Source organism: Phyllobates terribilis, unplaced genomic scaffold (genome assembly GCF_046119375.1).
Source record: "Phyllobates terribilis strain yellow unplaced genomic scaffold, ASM4611937v1 Scaffold_1__5_contigs__length_1240528914, whole genome shotgun sequence".
In the NCBI taxonomy this organism is placed as follows: Eukaryota; Metazoa; Chordata; class Amphibia; order Anura; family Dendrobatidae; genus Phyllobates; species Phyllobates terribilis.
Window position 1 is genome coordinate 320151540 of NW_027362761.1, and position 23213 is coordinate 320174752.

Here is a 23213-nt window from a genome sequence, read left to right on the forward strand (position 1 = left end):
GACACATAGGCCAGTGGGATGCTTGTGTAGCAGACACTGGGGGAACTTCATATTGTGTGTATGAGGTGAGGGGTATCATATTGTGTTGGGGGAACAGTGGTAGGCACTATAGGGGACATTACCTTGAGTGGTGGCATCATACTGTGTAAGTGGCACTGTGGGGATATCATCCTGTTGGAGGGTACTGTGGGGACATCATACAGTTAGGGTGGCACTGTGGAGATGTTATTCTGTGGCTGGAGGGGATGTATTGTGATGAAATCATCTTGTGTGGGGGCATCATACTGTGTTGGGGGCACTGTGGGGACATGATATGGTGGCTTCTTACTGTGTGTGGGCACTGTAGGGACATTATCCTGTGGGGTTGGGGGCAAATGTTGGGGCACTGTGGGGGGACGTGGCAGCATCATACTGTGTGGTGGCATTGTAGGGACATTATCCTGTGGGGTGGGGGGCATCGTACTGCGTTGGGGTACTGTGGAGACATTATCTTGGGGGGGGGGAGGGGAGGTTGGTAGTTTTATACTGTCTAGTGGGCAAATTTGGGACAGGCTATTATCCTGTGTGGGGGCACTATCCTGGGGCGGGGGGCATCATACTGTGTGGAGGGGGCAGTGGGAGACATCAGCATGAGTCCCCCTGCAGGTCTGCCTGTTTGCCCCACGTGTGTACATTATGCCACTATTTTAGGCTTCCTTAGCTCTATGCTTTGTGCTTTAGAAACAGTTTGACACCACATGTGCAAAAGATGGTACTTTGCATTATCTTAGTAGTAATTGGGCACTGTGTGCTACCTCCAGAGTGAAGCAGTAGGTGTGTGACCTGTGCAGAGCATTCTTTCAGTACCTGTCTATATACAGGTAACATGTACGTGCAGGTAACACTAGCCCACGTGACTGGCCAGTATCAGCCCGGACCTCACGTTCCCTCGCCACCTCCAGTCCTCAGACCTGTTCGTGGCTTACAGTCACCGCTAGAAACCCTAATAACAAAGCAGCCAATCACAATTCCTCTCTCAAGCCATTGTGAATGAAGGCGTCTGAAAGCTGATCTCTGATTGGTCATCTATTGAGCGAGCTGCTCCATGATTTGCCATTATACAGGCGGGTGGGCGGCGCTGGATGCAGCCGGGAAGTGCTGTGTACGGTTTGAGCATCGGTGCACGTCTTCCGGAGCGGTAGATAACAAGTGTGGTACCGGCAGGAAGGTACGTGCGCTCACAGGAGCCGCCGGGAAGCAGATGCTGCCTCCCTTCGCCTTGTGACTGGTTGTCGCTCTCTTCCCTGCTGTGCCGTCATTGAGACTTGTGACAACATGGACAGGTCACTTACAACGTCACTAATGGCAGCCCTGACACTGCTGCTGCCCATACAGAGAGCCGCATGTCCTGCTGTGCCAGGGCTCCAGTACACGTCAGTACAATGATACTTGTAGGATTAGGGTCCTGTCCTATCTGCATTTATAGGGGGTTGCTCAGACTGCTGTATGGCTCCCTTCTACAGTCACCCCATAGTCAGATCTGTGACATTTAGGCCGTGTTCTCACCTAGCATAAATACAGCGTTTTCTTTCCACTGCATTTTTTGTGTGCAGTAAATCTGCATTTAAGGCTATGTGCCCACAATGCAGAAATGCTCCGGATTTTTTCCTGGGCGTTTCTGCATCTCCCTAGCAGAAAAAACGCATGTGGATTGTACATGCGGATTGTACATGCGTTTTTCCTGCCAGGGACAAGCGGACGTGAAGCGTTCTTCACATGCATTTCCGCATGCGGGTTGACAAGCGCTTTCCAAGCGATCTTAGCATCACTTGGAAAGTGCTTGACAACTTGGTCACACTATATACAGTACAGACCAAAAGTTTGGACACACCTCATTAAAAGATTTTTCTGTATTTTCATGACTATGAAAATTGTACATTCACACTGAAGGCATCAAAACTATGAATTAACACATGTGGAATTATATACTTAACAAAAAAGTGTGAAACAACTGAAAATATGTCTTATATTCTAGGTTCTTCAAAGTAGCCACCTTTTGCTTTGATGACTGCTTTGCACACTCTTGGCATTCTCTTGATGAGCTTCAAGAGGTAGTCACCGGAAATGGTTTTCACTTCACAGGTGTGCCCCGTCAGGTTTAATAAGTGGGATTTCTTGCCTTATAAATGGGGTTGGGACCATCAGTTGTGTTGTGCAGAAGTCTGGTGGATACACAGCAGATAGTCCTACTGAATAGACTGTTAGCTGCTTTTTTCTTTCCATAATACAAATTCTAAGTAAAGAAAAATGAGTGGCCATCATTACTTTAAGAAACTTTTCATTTTAATAAAGAACAAAAAAATGGTCATTTTTGAAATTATAAGCATTAGCAGGTTATTACAAACTGAAATCAAACAGTTTTCAACTCAAAACTTTATTCTAGGTGATGTTACATTTGCACATAGGACCGCTTGTTCGAAAGGAGCTTCTGAACTCTCTCGTCCATTGAATTTGTCAGGTTTTGGATGGTTTCTGCTTTAATTGTTTTGCATGAGGACAGAATACCCTCCCAGAGCTGTTGCTTAGATGTGAACTGCCTCCCGCCATCATAGACACTCCTTTTGATGATGCTCCAGAGTTCTCAATGGGGTTGAGGTCAGGGGAGCATGGGTGCCACACCATAAGTTTGTCCCCTTTTATGCCCATAGCAGCCAGAGATGCAGATGTGTTATGTGCAGCATGAGACGGTGCATTATCATGCATGAAAATGATCTTGCTGCGGAATACACGGTTCTTCTTCTTGAACCATGGAAGGAAGGGCTGTTTGAGAAACTCAACATACATTATGGAGTTCATCTTTACCCCTTCAGGGATCCTAAAAGGTCCGACAATCTCTCTCCCCATGATTCCAGCCCAAAACATTGCTCCACCTCCTCCTTGTTAGCGCCGTAGCCGTGTTTGCATGGGGTGTCCATCAACCAGCCATCCTCCATTCCATCCATCTGGACCATCGAGATCATTTCATGCATGATAATGCCCCGTCTCATGCTGCACATAACACATCTGCATCTCTGGCTGCTATGGGCATAAAAGGGGACAAACTTATGGTGTGGCAGCCATGCACCCCTGACCTCAACCCCATTGAGAACCTCTGGAGCATCATCAAAAGGATTGTCTATGCTTGCGGCAGGCAGTTCACATCTAAGCAACAGCTCTTGGAGGGTATTCTGTCCTCATGCAAAACTATTGAAGCAGAAACCATCCAAAACCTGACAAATTCAATGGACGAGAGAGTTCAGAAGCTCCTTTCGAACAAGGGGTCCTATGTGCAAATGTAACATCACCTAGAATAAAGTTTTGAGTTGAAAACTGTTTGATTTCAGTTTGTAATAACCTGCTAATGCTTATAATTTCAAAAATGACCATTTTTTTGTTCTTTATTAAAATGAAAAGGTTGAAAACTCTGCTGTGCATAATAATTTGGAACATGCATTTTGAGTGCAGTTTGAGTTTTTTATTTTTTTAAAAATATACTGTTATCATAGGCAGGTTGTACAAAAACCTTTCAATTGTACTCTAATAGTTATTTGACTGGAAAATTACAATGACTGCAATTCATATAGGTAATTTGGGAAAATCTGAGAAAATATTATTTGCATAATAATTTGGAATACAGTGTAGACTTGCATTGCGCTCTTGTGACGTAACTTCTGACTTCCGGCCAGTCAGCAGCTACTGTCACAAGATGGCGCCGCGTGATCGGAGCGGCGCCGAAAAACGGTGAAGACGTTGAAGGGTGAGTGTATAACCGAGGGCAGGGAGGCTTACACAGCGCTGAAAAAAACAATACTGGAATGGTGCTTTAAGTCCAGAATCAAGGCCTTTTCTGTACTAAGAAGATGCATAAGCAACATAACTTCAAATCTGCACCAAAAATGTATCAAATAAAGAGGAAAATGTATTTAAAAAAAAAAAACGTATTAATCAGAGAAGACTGTTAGGGCTCGCTCCCACTTGCGATTAAATCAGACGAATGCAGTTTGATAAAAAATCAGATTGCATTCGATGTTATTCTATGATTCTATGCTTATGGTTTTTTTCAGCTCCGATCAGATCAAGATCGGACTGAAAAAAATTGCAGCATGCTGTGATTGCATTCAGAATTTGGATCGCAAGCACCCATATAAGTCTATGGGTACAACAGAGGAGATGGAGAGGACGCCAGCAATGGAGGAGATGGAGAAATTACTTTCTCCGTCTCCTCCGTAACTGTGCTAAGATTCTCTCATGCAATAAGATCGGAGCACAGAGCACTGACACTCGCAGAAGAGCAGGAGCCAAGGGTCCTTTGCATATCGCATCCGATGCTCTCACATCGGATGCCATACACTGGTGTGACGCCAGCCTTATAGTATGGATATCTACAGACAAAAAGCAGCAGAAAACACCCCCACACCGTTTACACTGTGTGAACACCGCTTTACTAGTTCATTGTGGGCTGTTCTGGGGGGTTCCAACACGGATCAGAACTGTTGCACATTGCATAATTCCACTCGCTTCTGTGCAAAAGATGCAATTTTTTTTTAAATTTTTGCGTCACTACGTTCCAAAAGCCAAAACTTTTGAACCTTTCTATCATCGCTGCCATATATGGGCTTATGGTTGTCTGGCTGAGTTGTACTACTGTTTAATGTATATACAACATATTTGCGTATACTGGGACCCTGACCGATCCAAAGAATGGGGCTTTACAGAACCACATCTGAATGGAGTGGTGACTGGGCCTACACAACACCACTCTCCATTTTTTATAGCACTGGCAAAAGTAGCTGAGCATTGTACTTTGTTAAATCTGGCAGCCCTATAGAGAATGAATGTAGTGGTGGTACGGCTGTTGCCCTGTCCTTGGGATCAGTTGGAATCCCAGTGGTCAGACCACCTATCGGTAAGTTGTTACCTATCCAATGAATAGGTGATAACTTCTAACGATGTGAATAACCCTTCAAACTTGTATCATAAACAGTGATCTAAAAGCAGCAAAGTGATGCAGTGAAATTCTAAACACACATTCCATTTCAGATGATGTTCCCATATATATATATATATATTTTTTACCTTTTGCCATATTCTTCAATAAAGTGTTCCTCTTTTGATTCTCTTAAAAATCGCTTTAATGTGTTCCTTAATGAAAAGGTAAGATGACTGTATATAGTTAGTAGTCACCTAGTCAATCTTGTAAAGACAATAAATCCTTTGAAATGGGGAGGAACCTTTATTGCAATTGGACCATATGGGTAGCGTTTACGGAAGCTGATCTTGGAGAAAAGAGAATCACATTTATGGCTCCTGAGTTTGGGTTTTTCAGCTTCAGCGCGTAATGGACATCTGTGTAGCCAAAATAAGAAATCACCCTAAGGCTAGATTCACACATCTGTAAAATTCCTGACTGTATTTCTACTGACTCTAACAGTCTAAGGGAAGGTGCAGATGTTGTCTTTTTCAAGCTGATTGTTCCCAGAATCCGCCTGAAAAAGCTCCACAAAAAAATAAGTGTACAGCAATGTCAAAATGACTCATGTCACTTATTTTAGTGCTTCATGGTTAGGAAATTTAGGAGCTGTTCAAAGAGGTAACATGTTCATTCTCCGAGTAGCCATCCGCTCTCTTTATAGAAGGGACGGGGTGTCGGAGCCAGCGCTGTGAAGTCGGTAAGCCAAACCTATGACTCCAACGCCTCAGTTTCCATGACACCGACTCCGACTCCCTCATACATGGCTCATGTTTAAGTGATAAATTTACTGCAGCACTTTAGATTCATCTCAGCTAAAAGTCTAGACTCTTAGATCAGGAATAGGACAGACATTTATAGGACATTTCATAACTTTCCCAAATTCTTATGAAAAAATATTCCCCACAAACTACATTGAACTACTGTATCCAATTTATTATATATTTTAGGAGTTGGAGTCAGTCCATTTTATACCGATTCCAACTCCACAGCCCTGGTCGGAGCCACCTTGAAAACAACCTCAAAACTGCTGGAAGAGCCACTTCAGACACCTTTTTCCTGAAGTGGTTTTGTGATAGAAAACTAGAGTGGGTCCACCGTCGGATTATAAACGTCATGTGCACATCCCTTGATGTTTGAAACCAGCAGTTTTTTTTTTTTATTAAGGCCTCATTCAGGCATCCGTGTTGCACGTTCGTGTTATGTTCATTTTTTTCACAGATACAACACGTAACCATTATACAGTGGGGAAAATAAGTATTTGATACACTGCCGATTTTTTTCAAATTTTCCCACCTACTGTACAAGTCCAGCAACGCTCTACCCCATACTGCTCCTCACACCGCTGCTCTTATATGCCTTTATCCAAATAAAGATTGCTGTTCCCGCATACCTATGGTGAGTGCCACCTTTCTCTTATTTTCTTGTTGAACTGATATTGACTCTTGGTGGAAGCACCGCAGACCATAGGTTTTTACTTGAGGACATTTACTCTGGATGTATGAGTTCTAGTGCTGGCTGTACTACCTCATAGACCATACTTGGGATAGGTCATCAATTTCAGATCTGTGTAGGTCAGACACTAGGCACCCAGACAAATCAGCTGTTATAAGTTCTGGAGGCAGCTGATCTAAACACATTGAATGGAGCGGCAGTGTGCAGCTCCATTTTAGGGTATGTGCACACGGTCAGGAACCGCTACAGGTTTGAAGCTGCGTGTTTATGCAACGTCAACCCGCAGTGTCCAGATGTTATAGCATAGTGGATTTATTTCTAGAAATCCCATGTCCACTATGCTTATCTGGGCACCTGCAGATCACCCGCGGACACTGACATACGGCGCGTCTTTCAGACTCGCCGTGCGTCTACGGATCGTGTAGCGGCTGCTGCAGAACTTTCATTCAATGGGAAAGGAGCTATTCTTCAGTATTCGGTTGTGGTTAGGGATGAGCGGACCTGTGGAAGTTTGGGTTTGACCGAACTTTAGTCCAAAGTTCGGTTCGGATACCAGAACTGTACCCAAACCTGAACCCCATAGAAATCCATGGTGATCCGAACTTTGGATCTGGAAAATCTCCTCTCCGCAGGACTCCCGAACTGAAAAACAGACTTCCAGGAGAAGTCTGTGTTTGTATTTGAACACCGTCCGGTACGAACCCCGAACCTTACAGTTCGGGTTCGCTCATCTCTAGTTGTGGCCACTACACAGTGAATGGAGTTATACATTCCTTTAAATAGAAGCTGTTCTTCAGTACTCAGTAGCGGTTGCTATATGTTCAGTGTGTTTACATCCAGGCTCCACTGGAGCTTATATAATCTGATTGTTGGGGGGAGTCGGGTATTGGGCCCACAGCAATCTGATACTCATGACTTATCCTGAGAATAGGTTATTAGTATCTTGTGAGTAGACAACCCCTTTAATGAGCCTTTTGTCTTTTGATTAAGAGGTACAGTGGGTACGGAAAGTATTCAGACCCCTTTAAATTTTTCACTCTTTGTTTCATTTCAGCCATTTGGTAAAGTCTAAAAAGTTAATTTTTTTCTCATTAAAGTACACTCTGCACCCCATCTTGACTGATAAAAACAGAAATGTAGAATTTTTTGCACATTTATTAAAAAAGAAATACTGAAATATCACATGGTCATAAGTATTCAGACCCTTTGCTCAGTATTGAGTAGAAGCACCCTTTTGAGCTAGTACAGCCATGAGTCTTCTTGGGAATGATGCAACAAGTTTTTCACACTTGGATTTGGGGATCCTCTGCCATTCTTCCTTGCAGATCCTCTCCAGTTCCATCAGGTTGGATGGTGAACGTTGGTGGACAGCCATTTTCAGGTCTCTCCAGAGATGCTCAATTGAGTTTAGGTCAGGGCTCTGGCTGGGCCAGTCAAGAATGGTCAGAGAGTTATTCTAAAGCCACTCCTTTGTTATTTTAGCTGTGTGCTTGGGGTCATTGTCTTTTTGGAAGGTGAACCTTCAGCCAAGTCTGAGGTCCAGAGCACTCTGGAAGAGATTTTCATCCAGGATATCTCTGCACTTGGCCGCATTCATGTTTCCTTCAATTGCAACCAGTTGTCCTGTCCCTGCAGCTGGAAAACACCCCCATAGTATGATGCTTGATGCTGCCACCACCATGTCTAACTGTTGGGATTGTATTGGGCAGGTGATTATCAGTGCCTGGTTTTCTCCACACGTACCACTTAGAATTATCACCAAAAAGTTCCATCTTCGTCTCCTCAGACCAGAGAATCTTATTTCTCATAGTCTGTGAGTCCTTCATGTGTTTTTGAGCAAACTCTATGCGGGCTTTCATATGTCTTGCACTGAGGAGAGGCTTCCGTCAGGCCACTCTGGTGGAGGGCTGCAGTGATAGTTGACTTTGTGGAACTTTCTCCCATCTCCCTACTGCATTTTTGGAGCTCAGCCACAGTGATCTTGGGGTTCTTCTTTACCTCTCTCACCAAGTCTCTTCTCCCACGATTGCTCAGTTTGGCTGGACGGCCAGGTCTAGGAAGACTTCTGGTGGCCCCAAACTTCTTCCATTTAAGGATTATGGAGGCCACTGTGCTCTTAGGAACCTTGAGTAATGCAGAAATTCTTTTATAACCTTGACCAGATCTGTGCCTTGCCAGAATTTTGTCTCTGAGCATCTTGGGCAGTTCCTTTGAGCTCATGATTCTCATTTGGTCTGACATGCACTGTGAGCTGTGAGGTCTTATATAGACAGGTGTGTGCCTTTCCAAATCAAGTCCTATCAGTTTAATGAAACACAGCTGGACTCCAATGAAGGAGTAGAGCCATCTCAAGGAGGATCACAAGGACATGGACAGCATGTGACTTAAATATGAGTGTCTGAGCAAAGGGTCTGAATACTTATGACTATGTGATATTTCAGTTTTTCTTTTTTAATTTGCAAAAATGTATTTTCTGTTTTTTTTTCAGCCAAGATGGGGTGCAGAGTGTACTTTAATGAAAAAAAAAATGAACTTTTTAGAATTTACCAAATGGCTGCAATGAAAGAGTGAAAAATGTAAAGGGGTCTGAATTCTTTCCGTACCCACTGCATATTCTAGCAAATAATGACCTGTGATCATAGCAGCATCGGTGATATCAACAGGCTCTTTCTATGTTGTGGAAGGAGTGAGGGAACGAGTAGCAAGATAGTATGCATAAAGGGTTTGTCCGAAACCATAGGTGAATTTCATGATAAATGTCTATTTAAACTACTATTATTAATATTTAAACAAACTACTTTTCTAATGTACTTCAATTAAAAATTGTCTGCTGTTCTGTCTGTGCTCTAACTTTCTTTTTTTTTTTTTTTTTTTTTTTTTTTATACTTCTGATGATGTCTCGTTTGAGTATCCAGCATACATTGGGGACTCTCAAACAGGATGTCATCAGGTGGACGAGGCTGGGGTCACTGCCCCAGCTGCTGTCACCACCCTGAGACGAAGCATCGTCAGTGACGTCCGTGTCATGGGCTGGGCTGGTCCCTGCTCCACGGAGCATGTTCTGGTTGACAAGTCCAACGTTTGCTCAGTATGCTCTCCTTGCTGACAGCACTATATTCCTTTGAATGCACATTGACATTGCGCTTCTTTGCCAGGTCTAAAGAGAAGTGATGAGCCAGTAAGAGCGCTCAGTTTCAGTGCATATTGGAAAGGAGATAATGCAGCCACAAACAGAGAGAACAGAGACCAGCCTAGTCCCTGAAACAGATGTCACTGATGACAGGTTCCCTTTAAATTAAATAGACATTTAGTGTGAAATTGACCTCTGATTTCGAACAACCCCTTTAAATAAACGGCAACTGGTGATTGACCCTCAGCTGTGCTGTATGTATAAAATGGCAGAAAATGATGGCTGCTTCTTGCTAAGAAACTAGGAGGAAGGAAGCACACTTGAGTTTTATTTTTCACCGGAGATACACTTTTCTGTTCCTGATTGTTTTGATTCCAGTGGCAGGTCCTCAGATTTGTACAGTGTGTTCCCTTTGCCTCTTTAGCATCTGTACTTGGAGAAGTCCTTTTATGGCACTGATTGACTCCTGTATGGTGCCAGTTCACCGGAAGACATACATTTAGGACGCAGCAGTGTAAAGTATTTTCATATAATTTATAGGAATTTGGAATTATGGAAGGGGACTTTCTTACCTTGTGTGTAGCCCTGTAAAAACCTGTGATGCCAGTTAAGAGCTTAAATAAAGGGAAGAACTCATGCTGAGGCTTGGTGTTAGGAGACACTGCTGTTAATCTAACTGAATGCTGGCTCCAAAAAATATCCTGCTGGTTCTTCGATTTGACGGAGCAGCTTCTTAGTTCAAAATTATTTAGTCTTCACAGCTATGATGGGGGAGATGTGCTTGTGCCTTGTTGATGTCTAGCTGTGACTAGGCTGTTGCCGCACCTGTCGTCATGTTTCTGCTGGACGCGGAGGTCTTGCTCTCATCCTCTGTTATATGCCTCAGACACCCTCAGGTTGTAAATCTGCAGTGTTATTTGACAGCGGCTACTGCAGGTGGCAGGACGTTCAATTGCAAAAACCTATGTCCTTGTCTGTGTCCCTAACTCACTTTTATCCTTGTGAAAGCAGAGGAATAGAAAGGCTTTCCATGTAGGACCATAATTACTAAGCCTAGGTTGTTATTTAATCAATTCCCGATTATAAAGAAGTGCATTGTGGCTGCAAATTGAACATCTTTCAGTGGATATAATTTGAATACCATTCTCCTCTACCCTAAGTGACCTATTATTACATTTTAATGGGTTTCTGTGATGTAAATATTGCTTTTTCCATTTCATTTTTTTTTTCTCCCGTTTTTGTCTGTTAATTTCATTATCTCGTATCTGTCGTGAAGTATATGTCCTTCATTTTTAACACAAACAGTCTCTGTTCCCCAAATTTATGGCTTTTTAATCTCGTAGAAAGTAAATATAAGACTAAGCTCCCACAATGAGAGTAGAATTTGTTGTGTTATTTATGCTGTGTTTTTCTGTTTAAAAAAAAAAAGTCAATGTATTACAGTTCCAGCAGTTCCAGAAAAAGGGGATGGGATTTATATAAATTTCATGCCTGCTGTGTTTTTTTTGTTTTTTTACGCTGCAGAAATTGACTTGCGGTGCGATTTTTGAAATCTGCAAAATGACAACTTGTCTTGCTGTAAATATGCATTTATTTGCAGATTTTCCTCATAGACTTTTTTCAAAGATCACAGCCAGGGGAGTCACGTTGAACCCACCACGCTGTTACCTTTTTGTCATGAACAGCCCTCTGCTGCCCCCTATCATCCGGACAATTATGCAGTTAACCGACAGTTAACGGAAGAGGCCGCAGACTGTTGCCACTAATAGGCCAGTTATTGGGAAACTAACAGTGAGCGTATGATATATACACCTCCAATTCCAACCCATGGAATATATGTATATACCCCCCGGTATGGCCACTGCTAGCTGTGCAATAACAAAACTACTCGCTGCCACCAGCAATCGTTTATATGCTCATTGGACACCGTACAGGTAACGTATGTTTTTCAGGAATGTGGTTTACAGAACAAAAGGAACAGAACTATAAAATTTTATATTTAATCTGGAACGGTAGGCAGTGTTTATAAAAAATTACAATACAATTACATAAAATAAAAGGATCAACAAAAGAAAATAAGTAAACCACCTGACGTTACTACAATTTCTTCAGAGCTTAGTGGATGGAAGCAATCCGATTGAAAAACATCTGGTTGACGTGGATTAAGCCTACACAGCGATGTATCTTCCGGCATTGAGCGCAAATCATAATTTGCCTTGTCTTTTTATCAGCACCTAAGTTAAATCCACACATCACCCCTTGATGACCTCATGTGGGTCGAATTGTGAGATGTGACTTCAGCTTCAGAAAATTATGATATTCCCAACATTCACAACATCTTCACTCCAACGCTCACAGATGTTCGATATCGATGTATTGTTTTTTTATCATGATTTTACCTTTTCATAGATGACTGACAACAGCCATGCCGTGTTTTCTATCTGGCCACTATTAATTTGGGGCTGAGTGGCATTTCTCACAGTTATGAAAAAATATGCATATTCTACCCCTATTAGTCGTGAAGTTGAAAATGTATGTCCCATCAATATCGGATCTGTACAAACTCCAATATTCATAACTTTCCACTGGTGCCCAAGTGTCTAGTTGCAGATGTCCAGTTTCCTCTGAAGAGAACAATAGTTAACTCTAAAGGTGTTAGATTTTCGCTTCCCTTCCTCTCGAATTTACAAATCTCATTCTTTGACTTCTTCCCACAATAGATATCCTGTTATAATTACCTGTCCATGGCAGGGAGTCTGGGCTTCAAAATAAGTTTTAATTAGTTTTGTCAATTCTTAGCTATCACTGATTTCCTTTACCCCATATGTCAAACATGTAGTTCTATTACCCAAAAACTTTCTCCCTCTGGAGACTTTAATTTTTTCTATGACAGACTTGAGTAATATAAGGAAAATATACAGATATAAAAAGCATGTTATCCGCGCATGTATTTATCAAAAACGTTTTATCACAGCTAAGTTACAGGAAGTATCAAAAACAAAGCAGTTTTATTTAAAACCTGAAAGATCAAAAAGAGACAAAAACTGTAGCTGAAAAAAACACAATAAAAATGCATGTAAAAAAAAAACACATTGAAAAATGCAAGTAACTTAATTTAGCTAATTGGGACAGAAATGATGCAACATCAAAAACACACAAGATACTCATCATGGCAATTTAGTCTAAGGCTATTCCCCTTCCCCCTACCTCCTTACGTCTCTGTTAAGGCTAGGTGCAGGCTGCTCTTGTTGCCATTGTCCGGCATATACTCTCAGGAGATATATAGTCGAGGCCAAAAGTTTCAAGACTGATACGAGTTTTGGTTTTCACAAAGTTTGCTGCTTTTAGTGTTTTTTGATCTTTTAGATGTTCCAATGGTTGCTGAAGTACAATAAGCATTTCATAAATTTACACTTTTATTGACAAATATATAAAGTTTATGCAAAGATGTAATATTTACAGTGATGACCCTTATTTTTTAAAACTTCTGAAAATTGCCCTGGTAGGATGGATATCAGCTTCTGGGCCAAATCCTGACTGATGACAACCAATTCTTCCCTAATCAGTGCTTGGGGTTTATCACAATTTCTGTGTTTTTGTTTGACCACCCACTTTTGGATGATTGACCACAGGTTCTCAGTGGTATTGAGACCTGAGGAGTTTGCTGGCCATGGACCCAAAATTTCAATGTTTTGTTCACTGAGCCACTTACCGTATTTTTCGGACTATAAGACGCACCTAGGTTTTAGAGGAGGAAAATAGAAAAAAAATGTAAGCAAAAAATGTGGTTATGATGTCCTGTTAAGGGGAGGAGGTCTGCTGCTGACACTGTTATAGGGGTAATGTCCCTCAATTCTGTTAATATCCCCCATCCTGGTATATATGGCCCCCCCTTCCTGTTATATGTGGCCGTCATCCCCATCCTCGTGTGCATGGCCCCCCTCATCACTCTTCCTGGTATGTATGGCACCCTTCATCCTGATATGTGTGGCCCCTCTCACGCCCATCCTGGTATCTATGGCACCTTCATCCCTCTTCCTGGTATGTATGGCACTCTTCATCCCTGTATGTATGGTCCCCCTCATCCCTGTATGTATGGCCCCCCTCATTCCGGTATGTATGACACCCTTCATCCCTGTATGTATGACACCCCTCATGTTGGTATGCTTGGCACACCCTGATCCCCGTCACGCTGCACAGAAAATAAAATAAACAATCATTCTCACCTCCTCTCTCCTCCAGCTCTGTGTCCCGCTCTGTTGCCGACAGGAATCTCGAAACTGCCATGCGCCCTCAGACAGTGAGTTTCTGTGCCGGAATAGTCACTGCTCCCAACGCCGGGACTGCGTGCGTGGGGAGCATTGACCATTCATTCTCCCTAATAGCGTGCACACTGTACTCGCAGTGCGGCTCCTGCTGCGCTCGGCGGTCAGCGTGCCTGCTATTAAAGTCCATGAATATTCACCACATTCAAGTGAGTGGTGAATATTCATGGACTTTAATAGCAGGCACACTGGCAGCAGGAGCCGCAGTGCTTCTACAGTGTGAGCGCTATTAGGGAAAATGAATGGTCACTGCTCCCCACGCATGCAGTCCCGGCGTGGGGAGCAGTGACTATTCCGGCACAGAGCGGAACACAGCGCTGGAGGAGAGAGGAGGTGAGTATGATTGTTTATTTTTTTTCTGTGCAGCGTGACGGGGATCAGGGGGGGGGGGGGGGCATACATACCGGGATGAGCGATGAGGGGGGGCCATACATACAGGGATGAAGGGTGGCATACATACCAGGAGCCGCGCTGTAGACACAGTGTGCCGGCTATTAAGGAAAATGAATATTCACTTCTCCCCACGGCTATGGGCGTGGGGAACAGTGAATATTCATTTTCTTTAGTAGCGGGCACAGTGTAGGCTGCTGCCTCATGTGCCCCGCTACTCAGCCGCTGTTGCTTACCCCACATCCCCCACCACCCACAGTCACAATATTTATGAATTATCGGACTATAAGACGCACCCCTTACTTTTCTCCAAAATTTTGGAGGAAAAAAGTGCGTCTTATAGTCTGAAAAATACGGTAGTAATCACTTTTTCCTTGCGACATGGAGCTCCTTCAGGCTGAAAAAGGTATTATTCATCACTAAATTGTTCCTAGAACGTTGGGAGAAGTTGCTCTTGGAGGATGTTTAGTTAGCCTTATTTATTTAGGTCAGTGTTCTTAGGCAAATTTGTGAGTGAGCCCACTCCCATGGATGAAAAGCAATGTTGTCTTGCTGCACAGGGGCCCTGAGTTCACATGCAACCATAAGCATCATCTGGATGGATATATTTCAATTGGCTTCTCATAAAATGAAGCTTAGTTTTTGACAAATTAGATTGTGAATGCAATTGGAAACAAGGACTGGTGACATTAGTGAAAATATCTGTACTGCGCTGCCGAATACGTTGGTGCTGTACGTACGTGTCATGATCATGCATGTTCATGATAAAATCTAAGATCATAACAAAATATTGGATTTCTATTTGATGTACAAATTGCAGTGTTCCTGTCTCTTTTAGGATTTATTATTCAACCACCAGTGTCTCTTATGCAAAAGTGCAATATTAAATTCCCATTTAAGTGACATTTGAAGCGGTAGCAATGTGTTGGCGTGATCTAGAAAAACGCAGTTCATTAAGACAAATGTGCCTTCGGTGTCCTGTTGGGTTTAAAATTGAGTGCTGCTAATGGGAACAGTGGGAAATTTAAACCTCGGCTTTCAATAGTAGGTGGTAATGTTTTAAAAATGAAAGAATTATGGTATTTATTACTTTATTTTTGCATATTTCATTCTTATTTTGTCTGCAGGCAACTGAGCAGTCATCTATGAAACAGTGATCAGGCCGTGACATTAAAGACATCTGTGTCCAACTAGAAACACCTCATGTGCATCATTTTTTTCAAGTTTGATCCCCGTCCAGTCTCCAAAAATGCTTACAGGTACATAAATCTTTCAGCCAAGACACCAAAATGAAGTATGGATGGGTTATTTAGAAATGATTTGCAATTTGTTGGCTGCTGTGGTGATCTTACAGTGGCCGTTCAATGCTACTTTGTGTTGTGATTTAAAGGAACCTGTCTTGTTAAATAATGCTATTAATCTGTAGATATGGGTTTAATCTGCTGGCTAACAGCGTTCTGACACTGTGCGGACGCCGCACTGAGAGCCTTGCTGCCGGGAAGAAATTAACTTTATTCCCCATGGCAGCCTTGCTCTTTCAGTCATAGGGGTGGTGCCAGCCCGGTTTCAGTCACTCTTCTGTGTATAGTGAGTAGCCGCTGTAACCACATCCCCGGCACTGACTGGCAGCCGGCCCTAATGATGAGCCGGCTGTCTGTCAGTGCCAGGGGCGGTTACAGCTGCTGCTCACTATGTACTGATCAGTGACAAAAGTCACGCCTCCCCCACCCTTATGACTGAAAGCCCAAGGCTGCCAGGAGGAATAAAGTTAATTTCATCTCGACGGCCGGGCTCAGTGCGTTGGCTGTACAGTGTCAGAACACTATTAACCTGCAGATTAACCTCGTGTCTGCAGGTTAATAGCGTTGTTTTACATGACAAGTTCCCTTTAAAATTGAACTGTACTTTTAGAAGATATTGCATAAATCAATAGTACAGGTAAATATAAGAAGCTAATATATCTAATCAGAGAAATCTGCTTCCTTCCCCAATTATGAAACATTTCTTCCCCTGCCCATGCCTGTTGAAATTGTCATTCATTCTGAAATAAACAGCTCCAGTCCATCATGCTCAGAAAAGACTGACTGCAGGGTTGCTGTGTCATGTGAGCCCCTCTCCCCATTATACTCTATTGAGATGAGTAGGGAGAGGAAACAGGCAGAGGGAGAAATAGAAAGAACTAGGAGAGTTTTCTAACAAATCTTTTACCTCACCCTAAAGCTGATACAAATCCAGATTGCTCAGCACTACTGTATAATATTCTTCATTCTGCTGCAGCTTGTCCCTGTGTGCTAAAAATGAATGAATTCCAGTAATCCCTCTCTGTGTGCTGCAATGTATATGGCAGAGGTGACAACAGCTAGTCTCCTTCCCAGCTCCCAGTGGATTGTAATTAGAACTCATACCAAGGGGAAATCAGATGAAACATGAAGGTTACAAGTCATATAATGGCCAGGTATAGTGTTGTTCTTAGGCCATGGCCCCACTATCAGTATTCGGTCAGTATTTTTTCTCAGGAGTGGGAGACAAAAACAGGAGTGGGTAATAAATGCAGAATTGGTGACTTGTTTCTATTCTACCTTTTCTCTGATTGTTCCTCACCTGGTTTTGGCTCCCACTCCTGAGAAAAAATACTGACCGAACACTGACCAAACACTGATAGTGGGACCGTGGCCTTATGTTCACACATAGGACCACTTATTTTGAAAAGTGACTTGAAGTGTGCTTAGTAAACCAATAATAAATCATTTTTATTCTAATTTCTTCCATAATGAGATGCTCGTGCTTCGGGGCAGCCTTTGGGGAAGGAGTGTAACTGGTGCTCTGCTTATTCATATTTCTGCCTTCTGACAGGTCACTGTGCTTTCAGTGACCTGCCTACTATTTTAAATACTGCCTGTGTAATTTGTGTGGCAAACATGAAATTTACATGGCCCACGCATGCGCAGTAGCATCTCTCGGTTGCCGAGAGATGCTACTGTGCACTCGCCATTTTGCTTGAGAAAAAATAATTTCGTGCAGCAATATGGCGCCGCGCATTCACAGTAGTATCTCTCGGCAACTAAGAAATGATACTGCACTGGCGGTGGGGCCATATTGCTGCAGGGCAAATTTCTTTTTCCTCTAGCAAAATGGCGCGTGCGCAGTAGCATCTATCGCTTGCCGATGCTACTGCGCACGCTCGGGACGCCATTTTGCTAGAGAAAAAAGAATTGCCTGCAGCAATATGGCCACCGCCCGCCCGCGCTTGCGCAGTAGCATTTCTCGGTTGCTGAGAGATGCTTCTGTGCATGCGGGGGCCCTTTTGGTGCATGTAAATTTCTGCTTTGGAACACAATTACGCAGTCAGCATTTAAAATAGTAGACAGGTCACTGAAAGCAGAGTGACTTGTCAGAAGGCAGAGATATGAATACATAAGCAGAGCACTAGTTACAGCCCTGCTCCAAAGGCCGAAGCATGAGCATCTCATTATGGCAGGAATGAAAATAAAGACTATAAAAGAACCACAGGACGGATTTCATCAACAAAGGTATCATTTTACTCAGTGTAACAGTGCCCACTTGACAGTGTATGTGGTTTGCTAAGCACAATCCTGCTGACAGGTGCGCTTTAAAGCAAAATATAAGTTGTTTGCACAACATGACAAAATGCAATATATAACAATATAAAAAAGGAAATTCAGTAGTAATATGGTTTTCTCCCATACCACTACTGTACTGGTATGTGTAAATGTATGACCGATATTGGAAAGTATATTGAGCAATAGGTTTTCTTTTTTTTTTTTTTTAAATATTTATTAGATTTTCTTTTTTTTCCCGTAAAAAAAAGACAACATAACAAAAGGTATGCAGATCCATTATATCACATACACGTGTTATATGCTTATATAAAATAAATACTATCAATGATAGAACTCAACCATAATAATTGTAAAGTGCTGCAGAATATGTTGGCACTATATACATAAAATTATTTTTATTAAGTCACGTTCTCCCAGTCCCCTAATATATTTCACAATTCTCATATTTAGTTTCTCCCTTGCCTGTTGTTACTGTTGCTATTATTCTCTTTTTAGGGGTATTACTATATTACCTATTGTTCATAACCCTCAGACGCCTAAGAGTTCCTTTAAGAGGGTTATTGGGTCCTTAAGGGTTTTTTTCCCTATTGGGCTAAGAGCTTACGAGCCGGTTGTTGCTAACTACCTGCCTGTCTTGCCTGGCTCTGACTCTCCTGCTTCAGGCTCTGACTCTCCTGCTTCAGGCTCTGACTCTCCTGCTTCAGGCTCTGACTCTCCTGCTTCAGGCTCTGACTCTCCTGCTTCTTACATTCAGTTTCTATACACTTAATGGTCATCGAGTGTTTCATTTGGTCAGTCACTTGGGATATACAGGGTGGGCCATTTATGTGGATACACCTAAATTGAATGGGAATGGTTGGTGAGATCAACTTCCTGTTTGTGGCACATTAGTATGTGGGAGGGGGAAAACTTTTCCAAATGGGTGGTGACCATGGCGGCCATTTTTAAGTCGGCCATTTTGGATCCAACTTTATTTTTTTCAATGGGAAGAGGGTCATGTGACACATCAAACTTATTGAGAATTTCATAAGAAAAACAATGGTGTGCTTGGTTTTAACGTAACTTTATTCTTTCATGAGTTTTTTACAACTTTATGACCACTTATAAAATTATTATTATTATTAATAATTTATATAGCGCCATTGATTCCATGGCGCTGTACATAAGAAGGGGTTACATACCAAATACAGATATCACTTACAATAAACAAACTAACAACGATAGAACGGTACGGAGGGAAGAAGACCCTGCCCTTGCGGGCTTACATTCTACAGGAAAGGGGCGGAGACAGTAGGTTGAGGGGTTTCAGTAGTTCCGGTGTTGTTGGTTGAGGTGGCAGCAAGCAAGGTCATGGCAGGCTGTAAGCTTGTTTGAAGAGATGGGTTTTCAGGTTTCGTCTGAAGGATCCAGGTGTGGTGGATAATCGGACGTGTTGAGGCACAGAATTCCATAGGACGGGGGATATTCGGGAGAAATCTTGGAGGCGATTGCGTGAGGAACGAATAAGTGTGGCGAAGAGAAGGAGGTCTTGGGAGGAACGAGGTTACATGAAGGAATATATCGGGAGATTAGTTCAGAGATGTACGGAGGAGAGAGGTTGTGGATGGCTTTGTAGGTCCGTGTTAGTAGTTTGAACTGGATACGCTGGGGGAATGGGAGCCAATGAAGGGATTTGCAAAGGGGGGGTAGCAGAGGAGTAGCGAGGCGAGAGATGAACGAGTCGTGCAGCAGAGTTGAAGATGGACTGGAGGGGTGCGAGAGTGTTATCAGGTAGGCCACAGAGGAGAATGTTGCAATAGTCGAGGCGGGAGATGATGAGGGCATGCACAAGCAGTTTAGTAGATTGAGGGTTGAGGAAAGGACGAATTCTGGAAATATTTTTGAGCTGGAGGCGACAGGAGGTGGCGAGAGCTTGGATGTGAGGTTTGAAGGACTGGGCAGAGTCCAGGGTTACTCCGAGGCAGCGTATTGTCGGTACAGGGGAAAGAGTAATGTCATTTATTGTGATAGAAAGATCAGGTGGGAAAGATATGCGAGATGGGGGAAAGATAATGAGTTCAGTTTTGTCCACATTGAGCTTGAGGTAGTGGGAGGAGAAGGAGGATATGGCTGCTAGACATGCTGGGATTCTGGACAGCAGAGAGGTAACATCTGGGCCAGAGGGGTAGATCTGGGTGTCATCAGCGTACAGATGGTACTGGAAGCCATGGGATTTTATCAGCTGTCCCAGGCCAAGGGTATAGATTGAGAAGAGTAGGGGTCCTAGGACAGAGCCTTGAGGGACTCCAACAGAGAGGAGGCGGGGTGAGGAGGTAGTGTTTGAGTGGGAGACGCTAAATGTGCGGTTAGAAAGGTATGAGGAGATCCAGGATAGGGCAAGGTCTTTTACGCCAAAGGAAGAGAGGATCTGTAGTAGAAGGCAATGGTCAACTGTATCGAAAGCAAAGGACAGGTCAAGAAGAAGGAGTACAGAGAATTGTCTGTTAGCTTTGGCTGTAAGTAAGTCATTGGTGATTTTGGTAAGGGCAGTTTCGGTGGAATGGTGGGGGCGGTAGCCGGATTGTCGGTTGTCGAAGAGAGAGTTAGATGAAAAGTGGGAGGAAAGTTCAGCGTGAACGTGTTGCTCAAGGAGTTTGGAGGCAAATGGGAGCAGCGATATGGGGCGATAGCTGGACAAGGCGTTTGGGTCGAGGGATGGCTTTTTGAGGATGGGCGTGATTGTGGCATGTTTGAAGGCAGCGGGGAAAGTACCAGAAGATAGTGATAGGTTGAAGAGATGGGTTAGGGATGGGATGAGTGTGGGGGTGAGGTTGGGGAGGAGGTGGGATGGGATGGGGTCGAGTTTACATGTGGTGAGGTGTGATTTGGAGAGGAGACGAGTAAGGTCTCTTTCCGTGATGTTGGGAAGGGAGGTTATGGGGGTAGGGAAATGCTGTGGAAAACAAAGGGCTTGTGGTGGTCGGACAGTAAAGACTTGCCGTGTTTGGTCAATCTTGTTTTTGAAGTGTGTGGCAAACTCCTCAGCAGAGATGACAGAGGTCGGAGGGGGCAGTGGAGGGCGGAGGAGAGAGTTAAAGTGTTGAATAGCTGTTTGGGGTTGTAGGATAGGGAGGATATGAGGGTTGTGAAGTAGGCCTGTTTAGCAGAGGTGAGTGCTGATTTGAATGCAAATGTTGCTTGTTTGAATGCAGTGAAGTCATCTTGAGTATGTGTTTTCTTCCAACGCCGCTCCGCAACCCTGGACGCTTGTCGAAGCTGTTTAGTGAGGTTGTTGTGCCAAGGTTGCCTGTTGACTCGTCGCGCTCTGCCATGCACAAGAGGGGCGACCGAGTCAATAGCTGATGCGAGAGTGGCATTGTAGAAAGCGGTGGCACTGTCTGTGTTATGGAGTGAGGATATGGATGTCCGTGGTAGAACAGAGTCAGAGAGTGTGTGAGTGTCTAGATCTGCAAGGTTTCTGCGGGGGTGTGCTAGTTGCCGGACATGGGTGACAGGTGGGGAGGACAGGGATGAGAATGTGAGTAGATGGTGGTCAGATAGGGGTAGGGGGAAGGTTGTGAGGTTAGATAGGGAGCAGAGTCGGGTGAAGATCAGGTCTAGTGTGTGTCTGTCTGTGTGGGTGGCTGAGGAGGACCACTGAGTAAGTCCAAAGGATGAAGTAAGCGACAGGAGTTTGGATGCTGTTGACTGGCGAGTGTCAGTGGGGATGTTGAAATCGCCCGTGATGATTGTGGGAATGTCAGCAGAGAGAAAATAAAGAAGCCAGGAGGAGAATTGGTCAATAAAGGCAGTGATCGGGCCCGGAGGTCGGTGTATCACAGCAACTTGGAGGTTGGAGGGAGAGTAAATGCGGACAGAGTGGACTTCAAAAGAAGGGGAAATAAGGGAGGGAAGAGGAGGAGTAGGGCTAAAGGTGCAGTTGTTAGAGAGGAGAAGACCAACTCCTCCACCATGCCTGTTTCCAGGGCGAGGAGTGTGGGTGAAGTGGAGGCCACCGTAACACAGCGCAGCAGGGGAGGCAGTCTCAGAGGGTGTTAGCCATGTCTCTGTGATGCCCAGGAAGGAGAGATAACGAGAGGTAAAGAGGTCGTGGACAAAATGGAGCTTGTTGCAGACAGAGCGGGCATTCCAGAGTGCTCTGGAGAGAGGGGGCAGCGGGGTGGGAGTCTGGGGGACCGGTTTTGCGTAAGAGAGGTTGTGGTGGTTTGCAGTTGGTTTGATGCGATAGGTGGGGGAATTGGTGGAGGGTGCAAGCTGTGGGGGTCCAGGATTGGGAGATATGTCTCTAGCAGTGAGGAGAAGCAGAGAGAGGGAGAGCAGGTGGGAGAAGGAGAGTGTCCGGCTTGTTTTTTGTTTGGGGGAGGATCGATCTGAGGTTGAGGAGCAGGTCTGTAGATGAGGTTAGGTGGGGAGGTAGGAGGGAAGGAGAGATGATGATGATTTGGTTAGAGGGTGCTGGGGTTTGGGGATAGCGAAGGAGAGTGAGGATTAGTGGGGCAAAAACAGTAAGGGCATATGTAAGCATGATGAAAGTGTAAGGGAGAATGAGAAAGAGAATCTAAGTACAAATAGTAGATAGTTATCCGTACCTTCTGGTCACTTCTGGCCCATTTCTGGCATATTTCATTTTCAGCCCCTTAAAAAGCAACCCTTTAAAAGCCAGACTAGGCTTGCTTGATTTATGGAGCTCTGACCAGCACATTAGGTGGGTCAGGTGTGCAGGAGGGGAGGAGTCGCAGGGACACTGCTCACAAAAACATGGGTGGAGGGGGGGAGTAATTAGGACACAGAGGCTAAATGAATTCAGGAAACAGACAGCTAGGGACCAGTGTGTATTGGGATCAAAGGATTGAGATGCAGATTGGACAAAACATATCAAGGACAGATAGAATGAAATTAGCAGGGATCAGTGGATACATAGCAGATAATGGATACAGGGAACGTACCGGGAGACAGATAGAAACAGACCACTTATAAAATGTGTTCAAAGTGCTGCCCATTGTGTTGGATTGTCAATGCAACCCTCTTCTTCCACTCTTGACACACTAATAGCAACACCGCAGAAGAAATGCTAGCACAGACTTCCAGTATCTGTTGTTTCAGATGCTGCACATCCCTTTAATAGCGCGCACACACGATCGCCCGGCAGCAGCAGGAGCCGCGCAGCTGATACACTGTGTGCCGCTATTAAGGAGCATGAATATTCAGTGCTCCCCACGCACACAGTCCCGGCGTGGGGAGCAGTGACTTCCGGCAGCTGATCTCTCCTTGTGAGCCGCGCATGGTAGTGACGCGTCACTACCATGCGCGGCTCACATGGAGAGATCAGTGCGGGCAGACAGGGC

At 44.0% G+C, this 23213-nt stretch overlaps 1 protein-coding gene across 6 annotated transcripts in view; it reads left to right on the forward strand.

Moving 5' to 3' along the window:
• TANGO2 (transport and golgi organization 2 homolog) overlaps positions 1-23213 on the forward strand; it is a 336367-nt gene that overhangs the window by 96588 nt on the left and 216566 nt on the right. For 4 of the 6 annotated variants that reach the window (XM_073675716.1, XM_073675747.1, XM_073675738.1 and 1 more), the window contains one exon: positions 15415-15546. In XM_073675716.1, coding sequence (XP_073531817.1) covers positions 15491-15546 — 56 coding nt within the window. In that variant the 5' untranslated portion in view covers positions 15415-15490. Of the gene's footprint in view, positions 1-1073; positions 1208-15414; positions 15547-23213 lie in introns of those variants that run through there. The other 2 variants (XM_073675725.1, XM_073675756.1) reach the window with 2 other exon arrangements.